The 27,222-nt window shown below is 49.8% G+C and overlaps 1 protein-coding gene across 5 annotated transcripts in view; it reads right to left on the bottom strand.

Moving 5' to 3' along the window:
* Nucleotides 1–27,222, bottom strand: part of CNIH3 (cornichon family AMPA receptor auxiliary protein 3) — a 271,804-nt gene that overhangs the window by 93,688 nt on the left and 150,894 nt on the right. Inside the window, exons 1-3 of one of the 5 annotated variants that reach the window (XR_009536361.1) lie at nucleotides 21,966–23,318; nucleotides 11,929–12,077; nucleotides 10,942–11,345 (exon numbers count right to left, since the gene is read on the bottom strand). The exons of 1 other annotated variant lie outside the window; for it this stretch is intronic. Coding sequence is in view for 3 of the 4 variants with exons in the window: in XM_060127665.1 (XP_059983648.1) it covers nucleotides 11,994–12,077; nucleotides 21,966–22,475 (594 nt within the window). In the remaining variant the exon portion in view is untranslated. Of the gene's footprint in view, nucleotides 1–10,941; nucleotides 12,078–15,655; nucleotides 15,743–21,965; nucleotides 23,319–27,222 lie in introns of those variants that run through there. 3 more of the 5 variants (XM_060127665.1, XM_060127676.1, XM_060127694.1) reach the window with 3 other exon arrangements.

The following is a 27,222-nucleotide window of genomic DNA, read 5'->3' as shown; positions in this document are numbered from 1 at the left end:
TTCCCCCACCTCGGCGTCCTTAACTTAATCACATCTGCAAAGTCCCTCTTGCTACGTGAGGTAACACAGTCACAGTTTCCAAGGATGGGGCATGGACATCTTTGGGGCATCTTTCTACCACAATCTGTGCGCACAATAATTAAGGGAAGCCCCACCACTTACGGGCTGGCTGCGGAGGGCAGGGATTCCCAAAGGAAGAAACTCAAGGAACAAGGGACAGTGGGTTATTCACAACTCAGGACAAATCGCAGTTCTGGGCCTGCTACTTCCTGCTCTAACATTCTGTAGAGCATTTTGTAGTGGTGGTTGGAGCCCATGCGTGTAGAAGGGCTGAGAACCTCCTTGCTCCTCCCACCGAGGAAGGAACAATTACCAGCCTGACTGCAGAACCTGAGTGCCCTGCTCACTGGTGGGCAAGGTCCCCGTGCACGAAAAGCTCACAAAGCCCTTACAAGACGTTCCTCTCTCCTGAGCCAAACGCCCTGCCGTCTTAGCTCTCCATCGCGCCCTGTGGGTGTGGACGCTAGCTGGTGATCAAATTTGGATTTGAGCTAAGAGGAGGTAGAGATTCCCAATTCGGCATTAAATATAAGCCGTGAGCCCCCGTGCAGCTTTGCTAGAGCTCTCTGCACTGGGGAGAGTCCTGAGCACTGGCCTGGGCCGTGATGAAGTGAATCCTCGTTTCCCAGAGTGCTTTATCGTTCCTTATATCCACATCTCATTCAGAAACATCCCAGGGTAGAAGTGACAAAAAATTCAGATATTCCTGCGTCACTAGCTCCAACATCACCTTAATAAGCAAACTTCTCCCCAAGCCCAAACAGTGCTCTCGGCTCCTAGATGACTCTGAATAATGACGATTGCCTATTACAGTTCCTGGTGCTACACAAACATTAGATGAATGAGGAAAAGAATGGAAAACATTCTCTCTCCATGCTCTTTCCTTTGGTGAACTCATCCCTTCCCACAAGTTCCACTACCATGGCTAGACTGATAACTCCTAGCTGGACAGCTTCACTCTCTCCCCAGCTCCAGACCTGAAGTTTCCTCACCAGCGTCCTCCAAAACCTCAAACACAACGTGCCCAGAAAAGAACTCATCAACACACCTCTCCAAAAGCTCCTCCCATTTCTGTAAGCAGCACCCCTAAGAGGGGCTCAGAGACTCCATCTATTTTTAACTCTTTTCTCATCCACCTGCCACTGGTCACTTAAGCCAGCCTAACCCACCCAGACCCTCTACCTGCTCATTACCCTGATCTGGGTTCACCGGCTGATGATCTGACCATCTCCTAGGATGTCTCCTCTTCTCTCCACCACCCTACTTGCATCCAACCTGCTTTCTTGTTGACCACTCTGCCACCAAGCCACAACCTCTTGGCTCACGGAGTCTCAGCCCCATGCCAGCCTTTGTCCTCTCCAGAATTGAGGTTAACGCATATTCTCCCAAGTCGTTTAAGACTTGATCTGTTAGAGCAGCTCTAGGTTCACGGCAAAACTGAGTGGAAGACGCAGAGGTTTCCCCCTCTACCCCCTACCCCTACATACGCACAGCTTCCCCCATTAACAACATCCTCCACCAAAGTGGTACATTTGCCGCAGTTGATAACCTACACCGACACATCATCATCACCCAAAGCCCACAGTTACATTAAGGGTCACGCTTGGTGTTGTACATTCTACGGGTCTGGACAAATGTACAATGGCGTATATCCACATTACAGTATCACACAGAGAGTTTCTCTGCCCTAAAAATCCTCTGTGCTCTGCCTATTCATCCCTCCCTCAACCCCTAGCAACCACTGATGTTTTTATGTCTCCACAGTTTTGCCTTTTCCAGAATGTCATAGAGTTGGAATCACACAGTACATGGCCTTTTCAGATTAGCTTCTTCCACACAGTAATATGCAGTCAGGTTTCCTTCAAGCCTTTTCATGGCTTGACGGTGCATTTCTTTTAGGGTCTCCCAAGTTTTTGAGCTTCAGTTTCTCCTAGGGTTTCTGACCCAGCTCACTGCTTTGGTTCTTGTCATCACCTCAGTCTTGGGTGAGAACTTCCTGTCACAGCCTTGGCCACATAGAACCAAGTCTCTGCCAGCAAATGCTTAGCCAGCTTCTGCCCACTCCTGGTCCCCGGGCCCAGGCACTCCTGTTTCACCTCAACATTCCCTCCTTGAAGTTCATACTCCATGGACACGCCAGGCCAGACTACATAAGAGCTCCCCAAATGCGTCCCAACCATTTGGACTAATCCCTCCATCTTTCTCCTCCTCTCCATCTGCCAAAGCGCTCAGGCCCATATAAATGTCACCTCTCCGTGATGCCCCCAATCAGAGGTGACCTCACTTTGAACCTCCATCATAGACCTCAGCAGCCCTATCTTATACTTATTATCTTAGACTCCAAGATCTCTGAGGACTGGGCCTTTATCTTACACTTTATGTCTCTTGTAAGTCCAAACACAAGTGACTGACAACCTAGTGCTTAATAAATATGAATAGAATTAAATACAACTCGTTTCCCTAAAGGGCTGCCCAGCTCAGGGCTGAAAATATCCTGCACAGTGCCAAGGGCAAGAGATTATCTGATCCATGAATTAAACATGGTCCATCCTTTCCTCGCATCTTCCCCGCTGCTTCCTGCCGGTTGGTCATTTCAGCCCTTATTAACTCTTTCAGGGAAGGGATGGCTGGGGAAAGAGAATATATACGCTACAACATAAACTCCTTCATTTGGGGGTGGGCGCGGGGGGTGGTGTGGTGGAAACGATTGGCTTTTGGACCTGCTTTTCCTTCGATTTTCAAGCTAAGATAGATGTAAACATTCGGTGGCCATAATGGTTGCTGTACGTGCTGCCATAACAGAGGCTTCCAGACTAGGACCACTTCCATGTGTCAACGTCCCAACCTGGACCAGGGCCTAAACCTCACTACCCTCCGTGCTCCGGAAACGGACACATCAGGGGCACGGAGGCCGTGTCACACACATGTTCCTGGGTGAGCTGCGCAGCCCTGACTGCAGAGCAGGTTGAAAACGCTCGGCACTGCTGGCTTTGCATCCTCCCGTGGCAAGTTCCGTAACAGGCAGGGAGCCCGGGATGGGAGGCCACGCCCAGTCTCTTGGTCACTCCTTTTTGGATTTCCCTTCTAGAGCTGGGCTTGAGTACCCAGAGCAGCACCCAGCAATGGCCAGACACCAAAGAAGGCAAAACCCAAGAGAGTAATGCGGGAGAGAGGAGGAGAGGGGTGAGCCAAGGCAGCAAAGGAGAGGCGGAGCAGGGGGGGAGGGGGGAGAGACGAGACGGCAAGAAGCTTCAAACACGGTAGGGAGGCACAGAGAGCAAGCATACCATTTTCCTCCGTAAAGAAAAGAAATATTCCTTCTGAGTATTTCTGCCCCTTTAAAATAAAAGAAGCCCCGCCCTCCCACAGAAAGAGAGCAGTTTCATACTGCTCAAGGCTCAAAGTGGCGAGGCAGCCGCTGTCACCCCCGTGGGCACAGCCCACACAGGGTCTAATACAGTCCCACCTCCCTCAGCCACACAGAGACCTCGGCCACCACTGCACAGGGGCTGCTGGCACAGGAGCCATCGCCATCCCCCTGCGCCCCCAGCTCAGATGTGCAGGCGCCTGGCCGCTTACGCATCTATTGCTGAGTCTTCAGGACTGGCCTTTGCCTACTGTCCAGTTTCCCAGACCTTTGAACTGGAGGCTGATCCGGAAGACCTCAGCCCCCTAGTGGCAGGGGATGAGCATTACAGCGAATTAGAGAAAAAACTGGGTCTCAAATTGAAGACCGGGCTGTTTGGAATGGTCAGGTGTCTGCGGGATGAAGGACAGTCGTCCCGTTGCAGCAGCCAGGAGAAACTTAACGAAGGACAGATGAGAACAAAGATAAACGGGGAAGGGTTACGTGGATGCTTTTTTCCTCCAGAGAACTGTAGAATTTGTTTCAACAAATGCATGCTGCTCTATGCCGGGCAGCATGTTAGAGCTGAAAGGTCCCTCAGACACCAACTAGTCCAAACCCACTCTCTCCGATATGCCGTAATCTAGCTCCATAGCTACCGACCACCTTGGATGTGAAATTATCCAGTAGAGACACTTACAGTCTCTTCTACACATTCAGTCACCAAGCACATGTTGAGTGACTGGTACATGCAGGCGCTGGGGTGATGGTTAAAGCAGGGCAGACCCAGCACCGCCTTCCTGGAGAATGTCCAGTCTAAGAGGCCCCCAGGGTCACTCAGCCTCTACCCCAGTTCAAACGCCCCACCAGATTCAGCAGGGTTGCACCTGTAGCCACCTCCCAGCTTTGGAGACACTGGAGCTGCCTCGCCTGGGCTGGATTCTCACCCCAGGTGCCCCGAACATCGGGGCCACAGCAAGGAGGCTGCCTGGCCTCCTGCCTCGCCTGGCCCCACTGTCCTGCCTCAGTCACTCCCACCAAGGTGACGGGCCTGCAGGGGTCAACGCAGGACCAGTGTGGTTATATTTAACATCTATTACATCTTCTCCAGTTTCCTTAAGTGTGAATGAGCCTCCACGTAGATGCGGCTGGAACCAATATCCAAAAGGTACCGCAAATAAGATGCTCTGTGGAGACAGCAACCCGCACACCAGAGTGCAATTGCTCATACCGTGTGCCTTTTCTCCTGTAGACTGCTATCTCCTTCAGGGCCGGCCATATTTTGTTCCTCCCTTATTCCTGAGGCCCAGGATCCTTGGTAGGTATTTGATAACTGTGGAATGACTATATGCATTTGAGGACAGGAATATAAGAGCTAAAACCAAAACGCACACTCTCCAAATGCCTGCCTAGAGCCACCAGGACCACAGAAGGCCTGCAGATGTATCCAAGCTGCCAGGTCGTAGCTGGCTGACACAGGCAGAAATAGGGACCCTTTGGGGGTCTTGGAGAAGGGCTGCATCTTGACTTTTATGTCCAGATGCATCGCCAAGAAGTCTCTTAGGAGAGTTTATGACTCACAGCAGCATCGGTCAACAATGTCCCACCTTCTTCTTCCGCCTCACCCGCTATCTTCAACCTCATAGGGTCAGGCTCCCTTCTTTTTATTTTCGTTTTTATTGGAGTACAGTTGATTTACAATGTTGTGTTAGTTTCAGGTGTACAGCAAAGTGACTCTGTTATACATATACATAAATCTACTCTTTTTTCTTTTCCCGTATAGGTCATTACAGAGTATTGAGTAGGGGTCAGGCTTTCTATTTCGAGATGGAGGACCCAACCATCTTTGGGTTTTCTTTCATCAGAGCTACTCACATGTACGTGCAGTTCTAGGACTATGAGAAATCAGAAATACCAATCATTCTCTTTTAAAAAAAAACCCAAAAATCTCTACCTACAGAGCACAGAGAGCTTGAAACTGTTACTCAAAAGCTACGGCAGAGCAAAGAGGTGGGGTAACACGTGGAGAGGAGCCACACTCTGGGATCGGACCGCCTGGAATCACTCCTGGCTCGGCCATGTACTACCTGTGTGACCACGGGCACTTTTTCTGTCCTTCCGTCTACTCCTCTGCAAACTAGAGCTAACAACAGGATCTGCATAAGAGGACACTGTAAGGATCAAATGAGTCACACAGTTAAGACAGTGCCTGGTGGACTAAGTATTCAATCAATATTAGCTGTCATCGTAGCTAATAGCCTCCCCATCCATTTACAGAATAGCAATCCATGTAAAAGATTATTCTCTAACCAATCTCTGTGCCCAAACTGAGTATGACCAGCCCACCCACCCAAGCCAGAATCCCCAAGGGCAGGAATTAATCTGAACTTTGTGCAAGTTTCCCGGTGATTCACATGCATACGCAAGTTTGAGCATACCTGTAGCGGATACCCTAAATGAAACTACAGCAAGATGCAGGAGGAATGGAACCTATAGCTTTCACCGGTTTTACGAAGACAATTCAGTGTTCCATTCTCATCAATTAACCATCATCAGAGGAGGAGACAGAACAGGGGGAAGAGAGCACACAAGACGGGACGGTTCACGGTCCTAATCTCAGGTGACGTGCAAGTGATTTAGATGGGACCGCTCCTTCAACTTTCTTGACAAATCAAAAACCACTGCCCCAGGAGTCTCACAAATGACAGCCCATTTAGTTTCCATTAACAATTGATGCGGAAGGAAAGTGGGGGCCTGGCAGCTTCAGGAATTGTTGGAGGTGGGGAGAGGCCAATATCCCTATCCTATGAGAGAGATGCTAGAACACGACAAAGAGAACGTGACAGAGGAAAAAGGAAGTGTGTTTGTGGCGAGAGGCCCACAGCCTCTGAGAGCTGGCTGTCCTGCGTTTGAGAAACGCACCACTGCTGAGATAGACCCTGGAATCCAGTTCAGTCTGCAGGAGCAGAGGCCACGCCTGTGGAAACCGTGCTCTCGGCAATGTTCCACTCGGACGTCATGAGTTGATTAGTCACAGAGCTGGCGGTTCCTGGCTTCCTTCGGGGCCTGAGAAATTGGGGTCCTGGGCTGGGCTGGTGGCTGCAAGGGGAAGCAAAGACTGGAAGGTACCGCAAGGCCCTGCTTCTCCGCACACGGAGTTGGGGGATGGAGAGGCAAGGAAGAGCTCTCTCAGGGTCTCCAGCGTACCTGGGAAAGGACAGCATCGCTGAATAAAAGCAGGACTTCAGAGAGGCCAGCTCGGGATGGATGGAGGGGGGATTCCCGGCTGGGTCATACATGGTCATGTTGGGCACACCCCCGGGAAATGACTGGTGAGCAGGGAGGCGCATTCCCTGGCAAGGGAACCTTCTGTTTTCCTCCCGAAGGCACTGCAGGCCTGCCCTGCAGGTGGGGCTAAACCGCCTTCCACGCAGCAGGTGCCGCCCTTCAAGTCAGCCCGGGGTGATGCCTGGGTCTGCAGGGGAGGCTGAGCCCGGGCCGCTCCCCTCAGCAGCTCTGTCACCACCACACCGCGCCTCGAAGACTCTAATTGCAGCATCTTCGTATCCCAATTGCACTGAAGATAAGCCTCGGAGGCCCTGGGGGATTGCACTTGCCTGCTCAAGGAAGCAAATATAGCAAATGCAAAGTACAATAATTCAGTGTCATCGTGGTGGAACGTCAACTATTTCAAGGGAAACGTGTCACCTCCAACTCCTCTTCACAATCGAGTGTTCCTTCTTCCTTCACCTTTGGACCCGCCGCTCAGGAAGCGACAAGCAGTGGTCTTCGGCCCACCCCTAACAGCCCTGCCCCTAAACGACCACTCACCATCCCTCGAGTGATGGCACACAGGGCATCTCAGCAGATGGTGGCAGAGGTCCTCCCTCATCACCCAAACCTCTTGTCCCTGGGCCCAGTGCCGCCCCCGCTCCACCAATTCATCCTCACTTCCCTTGCCCCTCTGGGCCTTGCCCACTCAGGGCACAGACGCTAACGAGCAGAGAGGAGCTGGAAAAGGCAGTGGGGATGCTGAGGGGAAATAAATTATTCAGATCATCACAGGAACCAAAAGACACAAAGGGCCCGAGAGTCTGAACCACCAGAGCGCACACGTGGCTTCCCCAGACAGACTTGACACCAACATCCTTTGCAAAGAAAGGACTTTTCTGAGCAGCTCTCATCAACCGCTTCTGCAGGTACCTGTTGTTAAGGGCACCGGGCCGTGAGTGGGGCCTCTCTTAAGAACAGAAAGGGGCTTCAGCTGTCACTATGCCCACGCCCTCACTTTACAGATGGGAAAACCACGGCCCAGAGAGGTGGGCTGAGGCCGTGATGTAGGAAGACCGTTGTCACCAACCAGAGGTGTTCCGGCCTGCACTCCCACACGACGGAGAGCCAAAGGAAACTGCAGGCCACAAGGCGGGCAGCCGATGTCACTCCTCTTCTGCCCTGTCCCCCTCCTACTCGAGCCAGCTGGGCCTGAAGCTGGGGCGGTGTTGGGGGAGGAGGGGACAAGTGGACCTGACCGAGGTCTGAAGCACAGAAGCATCAGATAAAGGGGCTTCTTGTATTTGAAAGTCCACTTCAAGGAGGGAGTGAACAGCGCCGTCAATGTCCCATAGAACAGGGGTCCCCAAGCCCCGGGCCACGGAGTGGTACCATCCTGCGGCCTGTTAGCAACCGGGCCACACAGCAGGAGGGGAGCGGTGGGCAGGTGAGGGAAGCTTCATCTGCCGCTCCCCATTGCTCCCCAGCGCTCGCATTACTGCCTGAACCATCCCCTTCTCCCACCCGCCCCCCTCCCGTGCACGGAAAAACTGTCTTCCACGAAATCGGTCCCTGGTGCCAAAATGGTTAGGGACCGCTGCCGTAGAAGACAGAGGTCAAAGATCAATCGTGTTTACTGGGCCTCTGATTACTGACAACCAGGCTCCTTGCTGGGAGGGGAGAACAGTCAGGAGTCCACCTAGTTAGGGGGGAATGAAAATTCACAGACCAAACAACCAAGAGAACACACTTCCTCATCAAAACAGTAAGGACTGCTCTCTGCTGTGAGATAGATACACCTCCTTGAGGGCGTACGGGAGCCCTGAATCAAAAGAGAAACCAGAGAGTAGGGAGCAAATCATAGGAAACTTCCTGGAGAAGGAAAAAATGGAAATACTGTACAGATAAATAGAAAATAGAACTGCAAATAAAAGGATCACACGCTAGAGGTACACATGTGGAACCAAACTGAGAGTAAAGGAATGACAAGGTGATTCACTTTATTTAACGTGTTGTCCTGGAAAGGAATCATTCGCAAATAAGATTCAAAAGAGCCATGGACCGTCGGGGAGATCCCCGGTCCAGTGCCCCCCCGCTTCCTAACGCTGCCTGCATGTCCCAATCACCTGGGAGCTTTCTAAAAATACAGAGTCCCGGCCCCTACCCTTCTGAGAAATAACATCTCGGGGTGACACTAGCCCGGCCACCTCCTTTCACAGAGCAGGAGGGTGAGGCCCAGAGCAGTGGAATGTGGCTGGTGAAGTCAGGAAAGGCAAACGGGAGGAGAGTTCTAGAGCCCAGATTCAGAACGTCAGGCCTGACGTGACACAGGGAAGAAGGGTCCACAACAGGCGAAGAGAATCCACCTGACCGTTGGGACGAGCAGCCTGGCGGGCAGAGTGCAGAGGCGGGCCGTGGAGCCTCGCAGAGGTTCCACAAAAGGCGGACCCTGTCCAGCCTGGAGGCAGGGGCTGGGCTGAAGCCCCATCACCATCCTGTGTCCCTCCAGCATCTCCCTGTGGCTTTCAACTCTTCACCTGCATCCTCTGCAGACACCGCCCGCCGTCTCCCAGGTGGTTCAGCATCACCCAGAGTGACCGTAAAGCTCATGGAGCGGGGCCAACGCTCGCAGGTCCCGGGTCCAAGGCGCAGGTTAGCCCTGCCTCGTCCACCAGCAGGTTGGCACCTTCTCCCCAGACATGGCTGCGAAGCATTCTTCCCATCTCACTCCAAAGCGGGGTTTCTATCTTGGAGTCACTATACTAAACCGGAAATGCCACTTGCTTTGTATGTCTTTCTTATTCATCCATTGGCAAAGCATCGAAATCACAAGCGCATCTGACTGTCCTCTGCAAGGCAAGGGTCGCACGTGCTGCTGGTAGGGAGGAGAGCACCTGGGAGGGATTGGGAGTCGGGGTGCAGAGGGCAGGTGTTCACTGGCCAAAGGGATCAACTGAAAATCTAGTGGTGGAGGACACACCACCATAGCGCTGTCCACACCCACCTGAGAGGGCAGTGGTTACACAGCCACAGTGTGAGCAACAAGCCAGCCGTTGCCTAGCTTATGACCTTGTGTCCTTTAAGGCTGAGTCAGAGGACAGACGCCATGACAAAAGGGAGGAACGGTGTGGCTCCACTGACAGTTTACAAAGACCTTCTCAAGGCAAGGGGCTGGGGCGGGGGGCCAGTGCGAAACCTGACCCTGAAGATGTGTGACCAAATCATCTTGCACGAAAGCTGCAGGAAAGAAGGTGACCCCCAAGTCAGGACACCAGGAAGAACAAAAGACCCACTTGTTTGAAGATTAAAGACACTGCAACCCAAAGAGAGGTGAACTGACATGTCACGTGGTTTGGGGACGGGCACCGGGTGCTGCACACGTCCTGAATCAGGACCCTGAATCTGGACTACCCACACGTCCAGGCCTCGCAAATGGAAACCTCTGTCCACGAGGGGAGAAGGCACCTCTCAAAGATAAAGCATTGTAAATAAACGAAAATTTTGAAACAACCCTCAACACACATCTTCCTCAGAGCTATGCAATACATTAAATATGGAGATTGCCGGAATATTACATGTCCCTCTTTTCTTAATTCAACCAACATTGTTCTCTTTAGCTCCATCTAGAAAACAACCAAATGTCACAAAATCCGATAGTGAGTTGTTGGGGAAGTATGAAGATTTAGTCTGCACAGCTGTGACGGTCAAGAAGATATATTTTTATTCTTTATTTCAGTAGCTGTAAAACACGACAAGTTGCCTGATGAAACCCCTCTGGACTGGAGGAAGCAACTGGCAGGGGAATTTGGAAACCTGGAGGTTTGCTCTGGGCTCAGCCATGACCTCGCCTCTCTGGGTTCAAGTACCTCATTCCAGACGTGAAGACAGACCAGATGATCTTAGGTCGCCTTACGTGTCGGGATTCCAGGACTATACGATTATACGACTCTGTCCTCTGTCAGCAACGTAAGTCAATAAAAAGAAAACAAATCAGCAAACCGTAAAGCTAACCCATCCAACTCGGCCTCATTTCCAGAAGAAGTAGAGTGCAGGGTGCCGTGGGCCAATGCACAGCAACCCACGCTCCCTAACAGCTGACTGAGCCTGGACCCCAGACGCTTTACTAGCTTGGGTTTTCATTTGTTTTATCGATTTTTTTTTCTTGAAAAAGATATTCCACTTGGTGTTTTTTTTTTTTTTTTTTTTTTGCGGTACGCGGGCCTCTCACTGTTGTGGCCTCTCCCGTTGCGGAACACAGGCTCCGGACGCGCAGGCTCAGCGGCCGTGGCTCACGGGCCCAGCCGCTCCGCGGCATGTGGGATCTTCCCGGACCGGGGCACGAACCCGTGTCCCCTGCATTGGCAGGCGGACTCTCAACCACTGCGCCACCAGGGAAGCCCTCCACTTGGTGTTTTGATATAAGGAAGTAAAAACTGAAAAACTGAGGGACTACGTGGACTAAGAAGCAGCTCCAGCAGCCAATTCTCGGTGTGGTGCTGCCGGCGTTCTCTCTCCAAGGTCAATGTCTCAGGCCCAGCACTTCGATTGCCTCCCTGTGGCTCAGTGGGACTGACCTCTTGAAAACACCATGCTGGTCCTAGAGTCATTTCTCCCTTGGCTTTAATAATCCTGCCACACCAAACTTCATTTTGGTTCCTTCATGACAACCCTGGAATGACGGAGGAGCTAATTTTAACAGAGGTGCCGGCACACGGCATAGCTCTGAGCCATAACATCACCTCTCCCCTCGGGAGACAACTGATGCTGCCTCAGTTGTCAAAGTAAGCAAAATAACTTACTCTGTACAGTGGTGGAAGTTGCCAACTTTGCTAATTATAAGAGAGTGACTCCTGGTAGGAATGCAGAGGGGTCATATTAAGTGGTTCAGACAGGGCTTGGAAGGGAGCCCCCCTGCCCCGGACTCTGTATGAAGCAGAGAATGGAAATTGAGCAGATCTGCTCAGCACAGTCTAGATGAGGGGCAGTGGGGGACTTTCTCAGAAAGAGGAGGGAATTTGAGGGTAAGGGTTTGCTTTTCCAAGAGGAAAAGGAAGAGCTAGGTTTCACTTTACCACGTACGCTCTAGAATTTGGGGCTAAATAGCCTGGAGGACACCAAACTGGCAAGACACCATTTTTTCTTATTCTTGATTCACACAACTGCTGTTCCACCTTCTAGGTTAGCATGCACTTTGCTAAATTCCTGCAAAGCTGTCATCCAGTGGCCTCTGTGAAAGCTGCAGGCTCCCTCACCTTGCCTCCGTGGAATGTTTTAAGGATGAGAAGATGGAGACTTTACAAAGGGCAGTGGGCAGTCGTCACTCAAGTGGGGGAAACACACTCAGGACCGGGAGTCCAGTAAGTCCATCCTCCTGGCCAGAGCACAGCTGTTCCTCATCAAGCTGAGAATGAAGATAAATAAGAGCTTTTCCGGCAACTCCCTTGGGAAAACACATCACAGGGCCTGTGGTAACAAGTTAACCTTCGCTTTAGAGAAAATTTTGCTTTCTCCGATTACAGGGGAGGTGACAGTTAAACTGAAGGGCTCAAGTAGTGAACATCTGTCATTTTTTTGGTCAGTCAACATCCATGCCCCCTTCCTACACCGTTCTGATTTCCTCTGGAGAATTACCTCTCTCCCTTTGAGCACAGTCCTGGTGGGAGGGTAAACCCAGGGGCCTGTCTTTCCACCGGGGAGGCCTGAAGATCCCTGTCTTACTTCTACCCACCACTCGGTACAACCCACAGGGGGCACTGACCCAGGCTCAGCCCGTAAGACACTCCATCCTTAGAAGGAGAATCAGGGACAGAAGACAGAGTGGGCAGCAATCAAAATCAAGGTTATCCCGTTGCTGCAAGTCTTGTTTCCCAGGCTTTCCATCCTTCTAGGAGCACTCCAATTCTATTTCCATAATTCCTTCTTTGATTAAGGTGGCCTGCACTGATTTCTAAGAACCTTAATCAGTACATTCCCTACACAGAAATCGGACACCGAATGCCCAGGGAGGCCATTGGAAAAGAAAAGCTATGACAAGAGAAAAGGAAGAAAAATACAAGATGCACGTAGCAAGCACTGGATGAGATGCATATAGCAGGCAATGCAAGGACCACAGAATTCTGGAGCTGGACAGGAGCTTAGGGAGCACTTGGCTCAGCATCTTCATTTTACACACACGAAAACAAAAGGCCCGGAGAGATGCAGGGACTTGTCTAAAGCCCAGGGCAGCTTGCTGAGAGCTGCTGCAGCAGCAGCTCATCGGCCTCATTAGCTGTCAGCCCCTTTCTAGGGCAGGCCTTTTGGTTCTAAAACTGCCAACCAATGAGAGAAAAGGATGTCAAGCCCAAACACATTTTTCTCCAGTCACTTTTCTCCAGTCAGCACATATGCTTGGTTGGTCTCAGCTCAATTTCCTCATCACTCTCCAGAACCTCCAAGCAGAATCATCGCGGGATAAGTCACAGTCCGGTAATGACGAAGTGGCTTTACGCTCTCGGCATCTGGTCCCTGCCCCTAACTCCAGACAGTGACTCCACGCGCTCTAAGAGGCCGGCTTTCCCCACGCACGGCCCCTCACACACTCCAGTTCAGTGACTGTTACTAATCACCTCCCCCTCCCTCCTCCAAAGTGGCCAACGTAAGCTTGATGCCACCGCAATTCAGAATGCCTCTCAGGAATCTCCAAGCCCCCCGCGATGGCCTGCTTAGGATACAGGACAATGAGAATAAACGTTCTATGAAGATTTCAGGCCGGCCCATGGGATTCACTGGGCCTGTACCATCTCCCAGTGAACGGAGAAAGGAAGATGGGAAGCAGCATCTGTATATCTGTTCAACATAAAATTTAGAGACCGTTGGCGCAAATTTGTTCTCTTTGGCCCTGGTCTGCCTACAGCTGCTGTGAAGCCTCCACAGCTGGCAGTATGCCTGGGTGGACACAGACCGGACACGTAGCTCCACCTCCACACACACACGACCAGACTGGACCCCTCTCCCCTGACACACCCGAGGGTGGGTTACCTCAGGCCGACAGACAAGAGCAGTGCCATGTGTTCCAAACCCATCTTCCCCGCACTGGAGTCCCCCATATCTCAGCCTGACACCTCCCAATTTCCATTTCTTCATTTTTGCATTCAGGGGGACTAGAATCTTTTGGCTATTTCCATACCCACAGCCCTTGAATTCCTTTCTCAATAAGGTTCACAGAACACATTTAAATATTTTTTTATCCAAGATACAAATGTCTCTATTATATAGGGGACCATCTGGGCTGCTATCGCTAGCTGGCTATGTTGCTATCAACTCTTTTTTTAGGGTTCATGAATCAGTTGCCAATAAGGAAAAAAAAAAAAGGAAAGTCAGCTCCAAGACTCTGCTCTCCTCCCCTGCACTTTTCCTCAGCAGGAGAGCTTTATGCCATCATCAAAATGGACCATGTGAACACAAAAACAGAAAAGATACCTAAAACTAATGCTCTGGAAATATCAGCCCACAGTTCTAGATGCCTTGGGGGAGGGAGGTGGCGTCAGCTAACTTCCCAGCGCTCAGGCCCTCCAGCTGGGCTAAGTAATATCGTGTGGCCTCCGGCAGAGCTAAGATATATGCAGAGGAAAAGGAAGAAAAGGAAGCAGTAGAAAAAGGGGAAAAGGAAGGAAGGAAAGAGAGCCGTCAAGGCCTGGGATCCCTAATGCCAGGGACTCACCAACAACCACAGATGCCAGCCAGCCCGGAGCACCTGCCGGGCAGCCCGGGAGCGGAGCTCTGGGTGCAGGCCGCTGGCCAGGGAAGGAAACAATACAAATGGGGAGCCAAAACCGGAAAAGAACGTGAATGGGAAAGCTAAGGAACGGAGAGAGGGGGATGAACCTTGGATTCACAGTGGCCTGGCCTGCAGTTTCTTCCTCACTAGAAAGGAAAGGCATCCAGAGAAAAGTAATCAGTGTGTCATTCAGTTGGAAACATGTCCTGAGTACAGACCTACAGTTTTTACAGACACTGCAGAGGACAAGGGGCCATGGCTCCATCTGGCCAGACGGCATCACAGAAATACGACCTCAGCTCACCAGTAGTCCCAGGTGTTGGTTGTACTCAAGGGCAGACTATGCAGACACAGGTGGGGGCCCTTGGCCCCGACCCTCTGCGTGGTGAGAAGCAGACACTGGGTTGGGTACGAGTGCATAGTTAATTGCTCCCACTAAGCCATTCAACCCCAACCGTGTGGACTGCAAATGGACACACAGGGATGCCCCACCTCCTACACCCACCCTGACCCCAGAGAGACAGAGAAAAGCTAATTCCATCCTCCCAAAATTTATGGCCAGGAAAGTGTGGGATTTGCATTGCTGGGGAGTATTTTTCGTTGTGGTGTTAATTGTGTGCACGTGTGTGTGAATGACATTTTTACAAATCTGGTTTGTCTTTTAAAACCACTTTTGTGACCCAAGGCAGATTAAAGAGACTAGGAAATGAAGCCATTCTCCAAACTGTCTCCCTGTGAGCTGAAACCTGCTTCACTTCCAAGCCCCAGCAGTCCCCAGCTTAGGAGCAGAAATGAACTTGAGTCTTTTTTTTTTTTTTCTTTTTTTTTCAGTACGCGGGCCTCTCACTGTTGTGGCCTCTCCCGTTGCGAAGCACAGGCTCCGGACGCGCAGGCCCAGCGGCCATGGCTCACGGGCCCAGCCGCTCCGCGGCATGTGGGATCTTCCCGGACCGGGGCACGAACCCGTGTCCCCTGCATTAGTAGGCGGGCTCTCAACCACTGCGCCACCAGGGAAGCCCGAACTTGAGTCTTTGACTCCTCTGCGGCCCAGGTAAGGTTGCCTGGTCCGCCTCCCTGGCAGCCACCAAATGAAGTGCTAGGCCTTTGGGCCTCCCATTGATTCAAGAGCTGAAATGCAATGGTTTGAATGAACAACAACAACGAATTTTTGCACAAGATCCCTTCGTTCTCAATGTCAGGTGCATTTCTCAGTTCTCACATACCCAAAACATTCTCAGGCCTAAAATCTTGGAAAACACTGCTAGCTCTTCCTGATGAAATCCCTTGGAAGAAATGACTGTGGTCAAGGGATGACGGCAAACCACAAGATTTGTCTCTGGTAAAATCTGTTTAAGGAGCATTTATAACTTCTGACAGCTAGGACCCAATGCTAAGACTTGAAGAAAGATTCCGTAACTATTTTATTCACCTAAAAGACCTGAGGATTCCAGAGTGATGTAGCCAAACAGACCAGATATTTAAGCAAGCAAATAAACATGGGCTGTTTGGGACCCTACTGTTGGTCCATCCTAGAGGAACACAGAGAGAAGCAACGCACAGGGGCCAGAGGGTCAACAAAGGGCAGAGTTGGTGCAGCAAAGACCAGGGACCAAGAGAGTTCCTGCTTGTAAAATCAGAGGAGCCACTAAAAATTAAACACAGAATTACGATTTGATCCTGCATTTCCACTTGTGGGTCTATACACCAAAAAAATGAAAAACAGGGTATCACAGAGATATTTGCACACCCATGTTCACAGCGGCACTATTCACAAAAACAGCCAAAAGGTGGAACCAACAGATGAATGGATAAACAAAATGTGGTACATACGTACAACAGAATATCTTCAACCTTAAAAAGTATGAATTGCTGTCACATGCTACAACATGAACAATCAGGACGTTATGCTAAGTAAAATAAGCCAGACATAAAGGACAAATACTGTATAAATCCACTTATATAAGGTACATAGAGTAGTCAGATTCCTAAAGACGGAAGGTAGAAAGGTGGTTGCCAGGGGCTGAGGGGAAGGGGGAATGAGGAGTTATTGTTGAATGGATATGGAGTTTTAGTTTGGGATGATGAGAAAGTTCTGGAGAGGGATGGTAGCGATGGCTGCACGACCATGTGAATGTACTTAATGCCACCGACCCGTACGCTTAAAACTGAGTTAAAATGGTCAAATTTATGTTATGTCTACTTTACCCAATTAAAAAAAAAATTTTTTTTTTAATCAATTTGAAAAACTAGAGGAGCCAGAGACAGCCCAAAGTAGAAACTGCGGGGCTAGGTGAAACCACTTTCTCTCTCAGGTAACCAGGGCAACACAGAGAAGGTTGAGCAAAAGGTAGCAACAGGATAGAACTAGAGAAAACAGACTGCTTGACCAGGCAGGCTGAGTCTCAACCTGGGCTAGAGTAATTAACTGACGGAGACTGGACAGGAACACCCAGTCCAATTCAACACACGCTGAATTAGCGTCTGCACAACCTCTGTCTCTCCAGGCCTGTATGTAACTGAGGCCCTTACAAACCCTTTAGCTAGAGCAATGGACTTGTTCATTTATGACAATGGCCTCGGAGTCAGGTGGTGATGAAGGTTCTGTTCTCAGCACCCCGTCACAGACAGGAGTGCCGAGGCCTGTGGTGGTGGCCAGCCCCGGAGGGCGAAGCCGTTGTCTCTGACAGTGGCATCCGGCCCTGACCCTGGCCGCTGCATCCCGGAGGCTGTACTGCGCTGACTCTCCCTTCCGAGTCGAGTCTCGGAGCAGATGGTAGGAGCAGCTGCCAGTGCACCCAGCACCCACAGCACCCAGCCGGACAGCCACCCAGCCGGGCCAGTTCCCAGGCACTGCTCCCACAGCCAGCCACCACAGCCCAGAGCCACAGGCTCCCTCGTTTCTTTGAAGGGTGAGTTCTGAGTTCCCAAGCCAAACGAGGCTACCAAAGATGGGACGTTCACTCCTCCTTTCACGGCCAGTCTGAGAACCACCAGCCACGTGCTCCCCACGTGGTCACTGTGTCCTCCTAAGCTCTGCAAATGCATAACGTGGACAGGTAAGGGCCCTGCCCTCCATCTGCTTCTCCTGCACGTAGACAGCCCAGGCACACACATGTGAAAGTGTGTCCTCATGCAAGGTCATATGTGCACAACAGCAAGAGAGCCATGTGAGCTGTCTCGGGAGTCTGTGGGAGGCTGGAGTGAGCAGAGTTGACGATGGTAAGATGTGAGCGAGACAGTGAAAAAACTGCAGAATTTAGATCCAAGAGGGTAGAAGTCTTTCCTTTTGCAAAGAGGAATAAAATGCACATTTCCAGGAGGCAATAGAATCTACCTATGGAGTTGGGGCTGTGAGACGGCAAGAGTGGGAGACTGGCGGCAGGGGTCTCTCCGTGACAGGCCCCCCCAACACCAAACTGATGTGGACATTGTCCCATAAGATATCCTGAGATCCCACCCTTAGTCTGCAGTCCCTGTGCCCTGTAGCAGGGAGTGTCCCAACCAAGTCGTTTAATGCCTCCGACGCTTCGCACAGAAATGTTGGTGGCTCTATGAGAGTCCAAAAGCTTAATCTTGGTTTAGCTATCTCTTTTAGTGTTTTATATTTTGGCTGTATTTTAGCATATGTAAGAATGTCTCCTGTTTGTCTCTCTTTCTATGCCAAATTAAGAATATTGCCAGCCTCATCATTAAGTTGTATGAGGATTTACCGAGCCCCTTCTACATGGCAGGCACAGTTCCAGACTCCGGAGAAACCATGGTGAGCAGAAAGGGTCCCTGCTCTCGTGGCGCATCCTCCTGTGCTAGCTATGAGGCAGTGGAGAACCAGGTGGAGGCACCAGAGAGGAGGGGAATCGGGGAGGCAGGAGGTGCAAACATCACATGTCAAAGTGAGATACCGGCGGGGGTGGGGGGCATGGGGATGCCTCGGACAGAACACAAAGTGGAGACCAGATAAGACATGGCTAAGAGCTCAGCATCATATGAATAGGCCAAAGGAGGGTCCTCAAGGGACAGGCTATCGTCAACCCCAGGCATCCTATCATTTATGTAAACCCATTTTTTGTTTCCAGATGGATAATCTGAGAAACTGAGAGGTTTACTCAGTTCCCTATGACTGAATCTCTGACAGGCTAGAACTGGCTGAAAGGATCAACCATAAAGACATTTCACCTAGCAAAACTGTCCCTCAGTACGTACTACTTGTTATCATCTGTCAGGGCCCCATTAAAACTCTCCAGTAGCAAATGCTGCCGGGAATCCAATGAAATATTATTGGGAATTAATTTTAGTTGTATGTTGTCAAAACTCAGAGTTTTAAAAAGTGACTCTAGATATTAAAAAATTTTTTTAACCTGAAATAACTGGTATGAATCTTTGATCTTTCCAAAGAATGGTTTCATCTGTCTTTATATAAAAGAGACAGTCTGCAAACAGGCTCAACCAAGCTGGAGCTGAGAGGGCTCTTACTAATAAACACTGTTCATTTTATATTGGCTGGAAGCAGACATCACTTCACATCTGAAACCCTTTAGAACACTTTTTTTTTCTTCTAAACATCCAGTATGCAATGTTTTAAGATACACGTATACACCATATTTGGAAAAAGAGACACCCAAATCTCTTCTGGATGATAAGATTAGTAGTGATTTTGTTCCTTTATTATGTCCCTGTACTTTCAAAATTTGGGGCAATGAACCTGTAGAATTTTATAAGCAGAAAAATAATTTTTTAAAAAACGAAATAGAATTTCCTCTTTTTAAAAAGGATACATAGTATGTTTGGTGTCATCTTCTTCTTGTTTCAACGCCAATCAGAAATTCCAACTCCAAATATTTCATTTATACAGAGAAAGGTAATCCTTTGGATAGAAACATTATTCACTATTATCAAAGTTAAACAATCCGAAGGCAGTGACTAGGGTTAAAAAAAAGGACACGGGCCTAAGAGTCTCAGACTCAGCTAAAATCTCAGATCCAATACATCCCAGCTGTGCAAACTTGGGCAAGTTTCATAACCTCTCTGATACAGTTTCTTCATCTGTAAAATGTCAGTTGTGAGGATGAAAAGGCTGCCTGGGCAGTAAGGGGCCATGTGCCTGATGGTATGAAAATCCACACACACACACAACAAAAAACCAAAACCCTCGGTTTTATTCTGCACCTTCCAAATGTGACAAATGTACTCAAAGACAGTGGCTCATATAAAATAAATTGGTAATTTGAAATCTTCTCATTTGAAAACAAATGCAGATAAATTTTCAAAGTAAAAACCAAGACTGGAAAGAAAATGTTGTGCTACAGCCAGCCACATCCATCCTTGTGTCCAGACCTCCAGTGGGAAGAAGAGGCAGGTAAACAGCTGGAGGTACATCTGAGGGGTCCTCTGTAAATGCCTAAGGCTGGCCTACTACAGACAATAAATAGTAACTACTCTTACTATCCCTACGTAGATGTGTACCATTAAATAAGAAAAAGTGCTAACCTCTTATCTTACAACCCAGACATGGCAGTGGGGTGGGTCTTTTAACTGCTATATACCGTTAAGTGCCCAATTCACTATTTGGGATGTCAATATAGAGTAAGCAATCAATATGGTTCGTCAGATCGAGAAATATACAAGGAATATAAGCTGAAAAGAAAGCAAACACAGAGTCTAACACAGACCAACATAAATTTTGGTTGAAATAATTACCCGCCTATAACCAACACCCACACACACAATGCGTACACAGATTGTGTCGATGTGTCTCAGATTTCCCCTTTCAATGTTCAGCGACGAAAGCAACGCAGTAGGGCTTTGGGATGTTTGATTTGGACAGAGGGAGAAGGAAAAGACTAGGAAAGGAAAAGGGGCTGAGACTGAGTTGTTACCGCAATTTGAATTCAAAGAGCACAAATTCTTTCCATCATTAGAAACTGGAATCTTGCCAGGTCAGGGATGAGGTCAGGACCTGACCCAGACTTGGAATCTGACTGCATTCAGCTACCCCTAGACAAGGGGGTGAGTGTTGGAAACCTGAAGAGTAGAGGCCAACATGGGATCACAGCAATGCCTGATTTTGAGTCAAATGTCTGTTAGTCAACCAGGTGCACAAACTACCCATTTAATTAACCTGCTCTTGAATTATTTATTGTCTTCCCGAGTGAGAGAAAATTATTCTTTCTGGTTACCTGCTTGGCTTCAAGGGCTAATTCAGAGAACTCCAAACCTGATAGTTTGATGGAGGTCTCTGGTACCTGCCACTCTCTGGCCAAGGCAAAAACAAAAAGAAACAGCAAATAAAGTATTTCTGAAGAAGAGAGGTAGTTAGCCTTCTACATTGCAAACGCCAAATCCAAAGAAGCACAGAAAGCTCCTTTCAAACACATTAGGAGAGGTCCACTGCACTGTTTGGGCACGATCTGTTCTGCACCCCTTGTTCATTCTAAGTTAGGTAAAGGTTTGTTTTCCCTTAACAACTGTCAACAACTTCAAGGCTCAGTTCTCCGCTGCAGATTAGACCCAGCCTTCCCGTGCAGAGGAAGAGATGGGTCAAAATCCCATCACTTCTCACTCGCAGCATTTTTGATCAGTCCCGAAATTCTCATGTCTGAATTCCTTCTCTCTCACCCCCAGATTCCTAAGGCAACTGATTCACAGACTTACACCATCTTAGACATCAGGGGAGGCTTGGAGATCATCCAGGTCAACTTTCTCACTTTTGAGATGTCTTCCCTAAGCGTCTTCCCTAAGGTGACATAATTAGAAGTCTTCCTCCTCGCGGGGTTCCCCTCCTCCCGGCCAGAGAGCCTTGTCCAGGAATTCATCTTGGGATCCTTCCCTGCCGCCTGACTTGCTGGGCAGGAAGATGCACTGAGGTGCTTCTCCTTCTAAAACGTGTGACCTTAACCATTCTTCCCACCAAATTTCTGAGGGTGAAGCCAGGGAGCTTAAACAACCTCAGAGGACCAAGTTCTGGGAGTTTAACTGACTTGGCCAATGTTGTGCTGTCTTTATGAAAGAATCAGCATTCCTCACTCCTCTCTCCCTCTCTTCAGAAGCACTCTGTCCACTATTCCCACACCACCCCTGAAGAACCAGGACTCACCACGACTGCCCTCAACCTGGTGTAGCCCAAGGAAGGGCAGCACGCAAGTCTGTGCCCGCTGGAGATGCTGCGCACCTGGCCAAGCGGAGATGTGCTACCTGCCAAGTCTTTCGGGACTTGGTTGTCTCGGACCCCAGGAAGGCAAAGGAGGAAACTCGCCCTCCTCCACCTCTCTCTACGTGACCACCCTGCACAGCCTCATTCACGCCCGTCTTTCCCCAGTCTCCCTTGCCTTCTCCTCGCTTTTCTCTCGTCCTCACCGCCCGCTGCCTTCCTTGCCGAACTCCATCACCTGGTTCCCGTCCACTCCGCTCCCCGGGCCCGGCCTCTCCCTACTTCCTCTTACAAGGCGCTCCCGTCGTGTTTCCACTTTGTCTCCAATTATGTCTAAATGCAACCCACCACAAATGCTGACATTTTAAATGTTTAGTTGTTATAGTTACTTGACTAATTGCCGGGCCGACGGTGGCGCTTCTCCTTCGCCTCCCGCGGGCAGCAGAGGAGGAGGCCGGGGAGGTAAGGGGGTAGATGGGGCTGTAGACGCTAGTCCCCGGGGTCTGGGACACAAGGCCAGGCCCTGGCAAGGGTGCTCTGCCCCGGAAACCGGCGGTCCCTCCGCCTACAGCCAGTAGCCAGGGCACCGAAGGCGCGCCCGGCCTCAGGATTGCCGCGAACCGTCTCCCGCCCTGGGACAACGGAGCGGCAGAGAGTCGGGTGCGCCGACTCGGGTGCGCCGCAGCCGGCCTCCCATCCGTCCACACTCGCAATGTGGATAAAGTGAGGTGGCATCTTCGGGAACCTGAGGAAGGAGGTGGCCAGGGGCGCGTTTGGGGGCGAAAGGAAAGAGTTAGAAGCCGCTGCCGGTTACTCACGTGCCAGATGGCGAAAAAGATGAGCGCAGCGCACAGCACCAGCGACAGCATGTAGCAGAAAGCAGCGAAAGTGAAGGCCATGGCCGGCCGGGGGCCGCCCGCACTCCAACCCCACCACACACAAAGCAGCGCCTAGGAAGCCGTTGTCCCCCTCAAGGACCGCACTCCCTCAAAAGGGGGGCAAAAAAGGTACGCCAAGAGGAAAGCGCCTTGAGGGTCCGCGAACGGGGCCAGGATCCCCGCAGGCTCTGGCGACCCGGGACTCCTGCTTGTTTGCGAAAATAAGTGCGTCGGGCGTCGTTGGCGGGAACTGTCCCCAAATCGAGGAAGAAACCAAATCAGTAGAGAACTCCTGTAGATTAGCGTCAACCGGCGAGCTTCTCGAGACAACACGGCGAGGGCTGCGAGGACTCCACGGAGGACCGCGTGAACAGCTCCCGTGGCCCCGGAATCCCAGGGAAGAGCCTTCCGCGCCTAAGCCACACAGGAGAGCCGACAGCGCCGCTCGGGACTCTCCCGCGCCAGCCAGGAGCCAACCGAGAGCGTCCAGCGAGGTGCCCGGGCAGACCCCGAACTGCTCCCAAGTCCCTGGAGAACAGGTCTTCAGGTAGCCGGGAAGAGCCAGGTCCCCTTGGTCCTGCGCCCCGGACGCGGATTCCACGGCTGCCCTGCGCTCTTGGGCGCGCCCGGCCCCGGCCCCTGCTGCGGCCCCCGGCCCACCGGCCTCGGTAATACAAGTTCCCCGGAAACGAGGGGTTGGACCGGGCCGGGCACGGGCTCCAGCCCAGCGGGCCTGCTCCCGCCCGGGCAGCTGGAGTGGATCTCAGGCCAAGAGCTGCTCGCCGCGGAAGCTCGCTCCACCTGCTGCTGCCGCCGCCTGTGCCACTGCGAGAAGTGAAGACGCGCAGCCGGGGATCCCCTCCCTCTCGGCTCCGGCACCGCCGAGCACGCCCTCCCCGGCGGGCGGAGACTGAGGCGGCCGGGGTTGGGGAAAGGTGGGCGGCCAAGCGCAGGCAGGATCCCGGTCGTCGCCGCCGCTGCGGTTGCGCCAGCCAGCCTCTCCGAGGAAACTTGAAGCCAGCGGCGTAGGCGGGGCAGGACGGCCGCGCCGAGGTGGGGCTGGGTGGGGAGGAGCAGGGACTCTTTAAACACGTGCGTCTGGAGGAGGCGGGAAGCTGCGGAAGGGTATGAGTGTACCTCGTATCTAAAGGCTGCAGGAGCCGCTCCGTATCTCGCCACTTGCTCGGGAGTGGGAAATGTGGCGCCGAGGGAGTTGGAAGCGTGTTGGTTGGGCACACAGGACAAGCTCTTGGAACCCAGGGTTGTTCGGGTGGGTTTTCCCGAGCTGTGGATGTAATACTCCGGGCTGCGTTTGCAGCGCATCCCTGAAAAATTCTGCATGAGCGTCTTTCACTCGCCGCCTCCACCCTCCCCCGCCGTCTGACCTTGGGAATGAGGAAACTAGACTTTGAGGACTATTGTGGGCCGGAAAGGCAGCAGCAGTGACTCTGTGTGTATTGGTGTTGGTCTAAAGTGTCAAGAGCATGTGCTTTTGCAGTCAGACTCCGTTCTAAGAGCAACTTTCTAAACCTCTTTAAATCTCTGTTTCCTTATCTGCATAAGGGTCAACATGTAATTGCCTCTAGGTCTACATTGCACCGCCAAGCGCAAAATGAAAGCGTGGGGCTTCTTGTTTAAATGTATTGATATATATATTAAGAATTTCAAGAGAGCAACCGGCAGAGTTTTAAACCAGGGGTGAGGCCCTTCTGAGTACAGGACTTCCCCCGCCCCACGCCCCGCAACTGTAGAGGTTGCATACCTGTGATTTAAGCCCTGCTCTGTGTTATACTTGTTGCCACTTTATCTTTCACCAAAGTATGTCTCCAAGTATAAAGTTTCATTAAGGAAAATTTGCAAATACAGAGATGGGAAAAGATGAAGCAAACGCTATAATTTACCACCCTCAGATACCACTAACACAAAAGTGGTTGGTATATTTCTTTCTAGCTCTATTTTTGCTTTTTACTTGATATCAGTTATTTCTTTTAATTGTTGTAATTATACTGCATAAATTTTTGTAACACCAAAACGATACGATAATCTCAAAGGGAAATTTGACCATTCAATATTTGGAGTCCCTTTAAGGCTGATCTGTTGTCCTTTGTTTCTGCTGGTTCTTGCTTCCGGAGTCCTAGCACCTCATCTGTCTAGTAATTTTTTATTGTATGTCAAACATTGTTTTTAAAAGCTCTTGTGGAAATTTGAGGTCTGAGATGATGTTATCTTCCTCCAAAGAAAATTTTCTACTTCATTTACCAAGTGTCTAGGGGAAATGAACACTCTAGAATTACCTCAATCCAATTTCAGGGATTGAGATTCGTGGGCTACCCATTGACCGTGGTCTGTGTAAGGGCTGGTTTTTTTATGGTTCACTCTTATTCACATTGCAACAGTCCTTTTGGATCCCAAGCCAAAGCGAGTGGGTTTTCAAGTCCCAAGTCTTGGTGGTCCTTGGACTCTGACTTTTGCTCCAACCCTGCAAAGCACTGAAAGCAGCCTCTCAGCCACCTGTTCTAGATTAGCAAATGCCTCTAGGGCAAAATTGACCCCACGTGCTAGGCTGATGTTTCTAGATTCCCAACCACTCTCAGAACTTGACCCCAGTAATTTCTTACTCCCTTGTTGAGTCTTTGGTGCTTTTAAGAAGATGTTTTTATGTTTCATCCAGCTTTTAAAATTGTGTTCAGTCGGAGGATTGGTCTGAATTATCTAGCCCAGCATTACCAGCAGCAGAAGTCTCTACATCAGAAGAAATTTTCATTATCCTACCACTCTGACTTTCAAGTCTCCATCCATATCACAGCCTCTATTTTTCTTGCCCTTTCCCCAGCCATGCTTTATTTAGTTTTATTGGTTATAGAATGGTATCTCAGTAAAGGTGACTGCAGTGGTAGAATTTCAGAAAATAAGAACCCCAGGCCGTTACTATTTATTCAACAACTGTTGTTTAGTACCCATATGTTGTGGGCATCGTTAGGGATCCACAAGGTTCCCAGTCTAACTGCTGAGGTAATTAATAACTCTTTCACAAGGCAATGTCTTAAAAAAAAAAAAAGTGGCTATGACACAGTGTAGGAAGACAAGGAATAAAGTGATTAGAAATAGATGTTGAGTGACCAACTAAAGTGTTCTGCACCCAATTCCAATGTGGAGGATTTTTCCACATCACCACGCAATCCTCAGAAACCAGCTGGTGACCTGCAATTCAACTCAATTCTGACACTGTCTACCTGGAGATAGTATCAGATTCTACAAGTTAAGGGCTCAGTCTCATAAGCCAGTCCTCCAATTCAGATGCCAATCACAAGACCAGGTTGTTACCTGTGCTTCTGCTGGCGGGCTGTTGATTTGGAGGTTCCAAGGACTCCTTCCTTGGGTTTGATTAATTTGCTAGAATGGTTCACAGTACTTAGCAATCTAGTTTACATAGTAGATTACCAGTTTATTACAAAGGATATTAAAGGATACGAATGAACAGCCAGATCAAGAGATACACAGGACAAAATCTGAAAGCGTCCTGAACACAGGAACGTCTGTCCCCATGGAGTTTGGGATGCACCACCTACAGCAATGGGTTCTGGTTCAGCAACATGGAAGCTCTCCAGATCTTGTCCTCTTAGACTGTTGTGGAGGCTTCATTACACAAGCATGATGGATTAAATCATTGGTAACAGAGTCAACCTCCATCCCCTCTCCCCTTCCCAGAAATCAGGGAGTGGAACTAAAAGTTCCAACCCTCTATTCATGGTTGATTCCCTGCACAACTAGCCCCCATCCTTATGTGCTTTCCAGGAGTCACACCATTAACATAAACCCAGTTGTGGTGGAAAAAGGGGCTTGTTATGAATAACGAGACACCATTTCACCTTTCTGGCTCTGAAGTGATTTCAGGAACTGAGGACAAGAGACCAAATATTATCACAAAAGATGCTCCCACTGCTCTTATCATTCAGGACATTTCAGGGGTTTTGGGAGCAGAGCTAAGATGGTGGACATTTGAATGACCAAATATATTGATATATTTCTTATAAATCATAATATCCTGCCAACCTACATTGTTTCAGCTACTGTAGACATTGAAAAGCCAATTCCTTGATTTTTTTCCTAGCCACTGTGCAGGTAGGAGTGGCCACGTGACACAGCTTGAACCTGTGAAATGTATACTTCTTTTTACCTGGAATGCAAACCTGATGCCTGGAGGCAAACCAGCCATCTTGTGATCATGAGAAGGAAATCAACACATTAAGAATGGAGAAGCCAAAAAGACAGAGGGAGGAAATACCATTGACATCATAACTGGGCCACCCCACCAGCCCTGAACTTCCTATTCCCTCACTGGTATAACTGCAGTGATTGTGATACTCTTGAAAGATTTCTGTTCCAGTTGGTAAGTATTACAGTTGCTGCAGCAAACAGGAAAATTAATAAATAATTAAAAATTCTAAATTAAACTCATTCATTTGGGCCAGTTGTCATAGGATGTCACAAGGATCATTGATAAACGGGCCTCTCGGATGCTTACTTATCACAGAGCACACCATGCTATTGACATCCTGGTTTATCACTATATTGAAATCACGTGGTTGCCACTGATTCTAAATAGTTGTTACTTTACTTGTATTTGTGCATTGTAATGCTTGTGTAAGTGGTAAATGTAGTGTTTCAATATTTATAAACTTAAGAATTTATAAATAAAATATTAAAAACAAACCCACAGAATAAAGAGGAAACCAACATGGATACATTTATTAGTGTTCCATTTAAA

The sequence above is a fragment of the Lagenorhynchus albirostris genome, chromosome 2 (genome assembly GCF_949774975.1).
Source record: "Lagenorhynchus albirostris chromosome 2, mLagAlb1.1, whole genome shotgun sequence".
NCBI lineage: Eukaryota > Metazoa > Chordata > Mammalia > Artiodactyla > Delphinidae > Lagenorhynchus > Lagenorhynchus albirostris.
The sequence above is the reverse complement of the archived record's forward strand: the minus strand, read 5'-3'. Positions and strand labels throughout refer to the sequence as shown.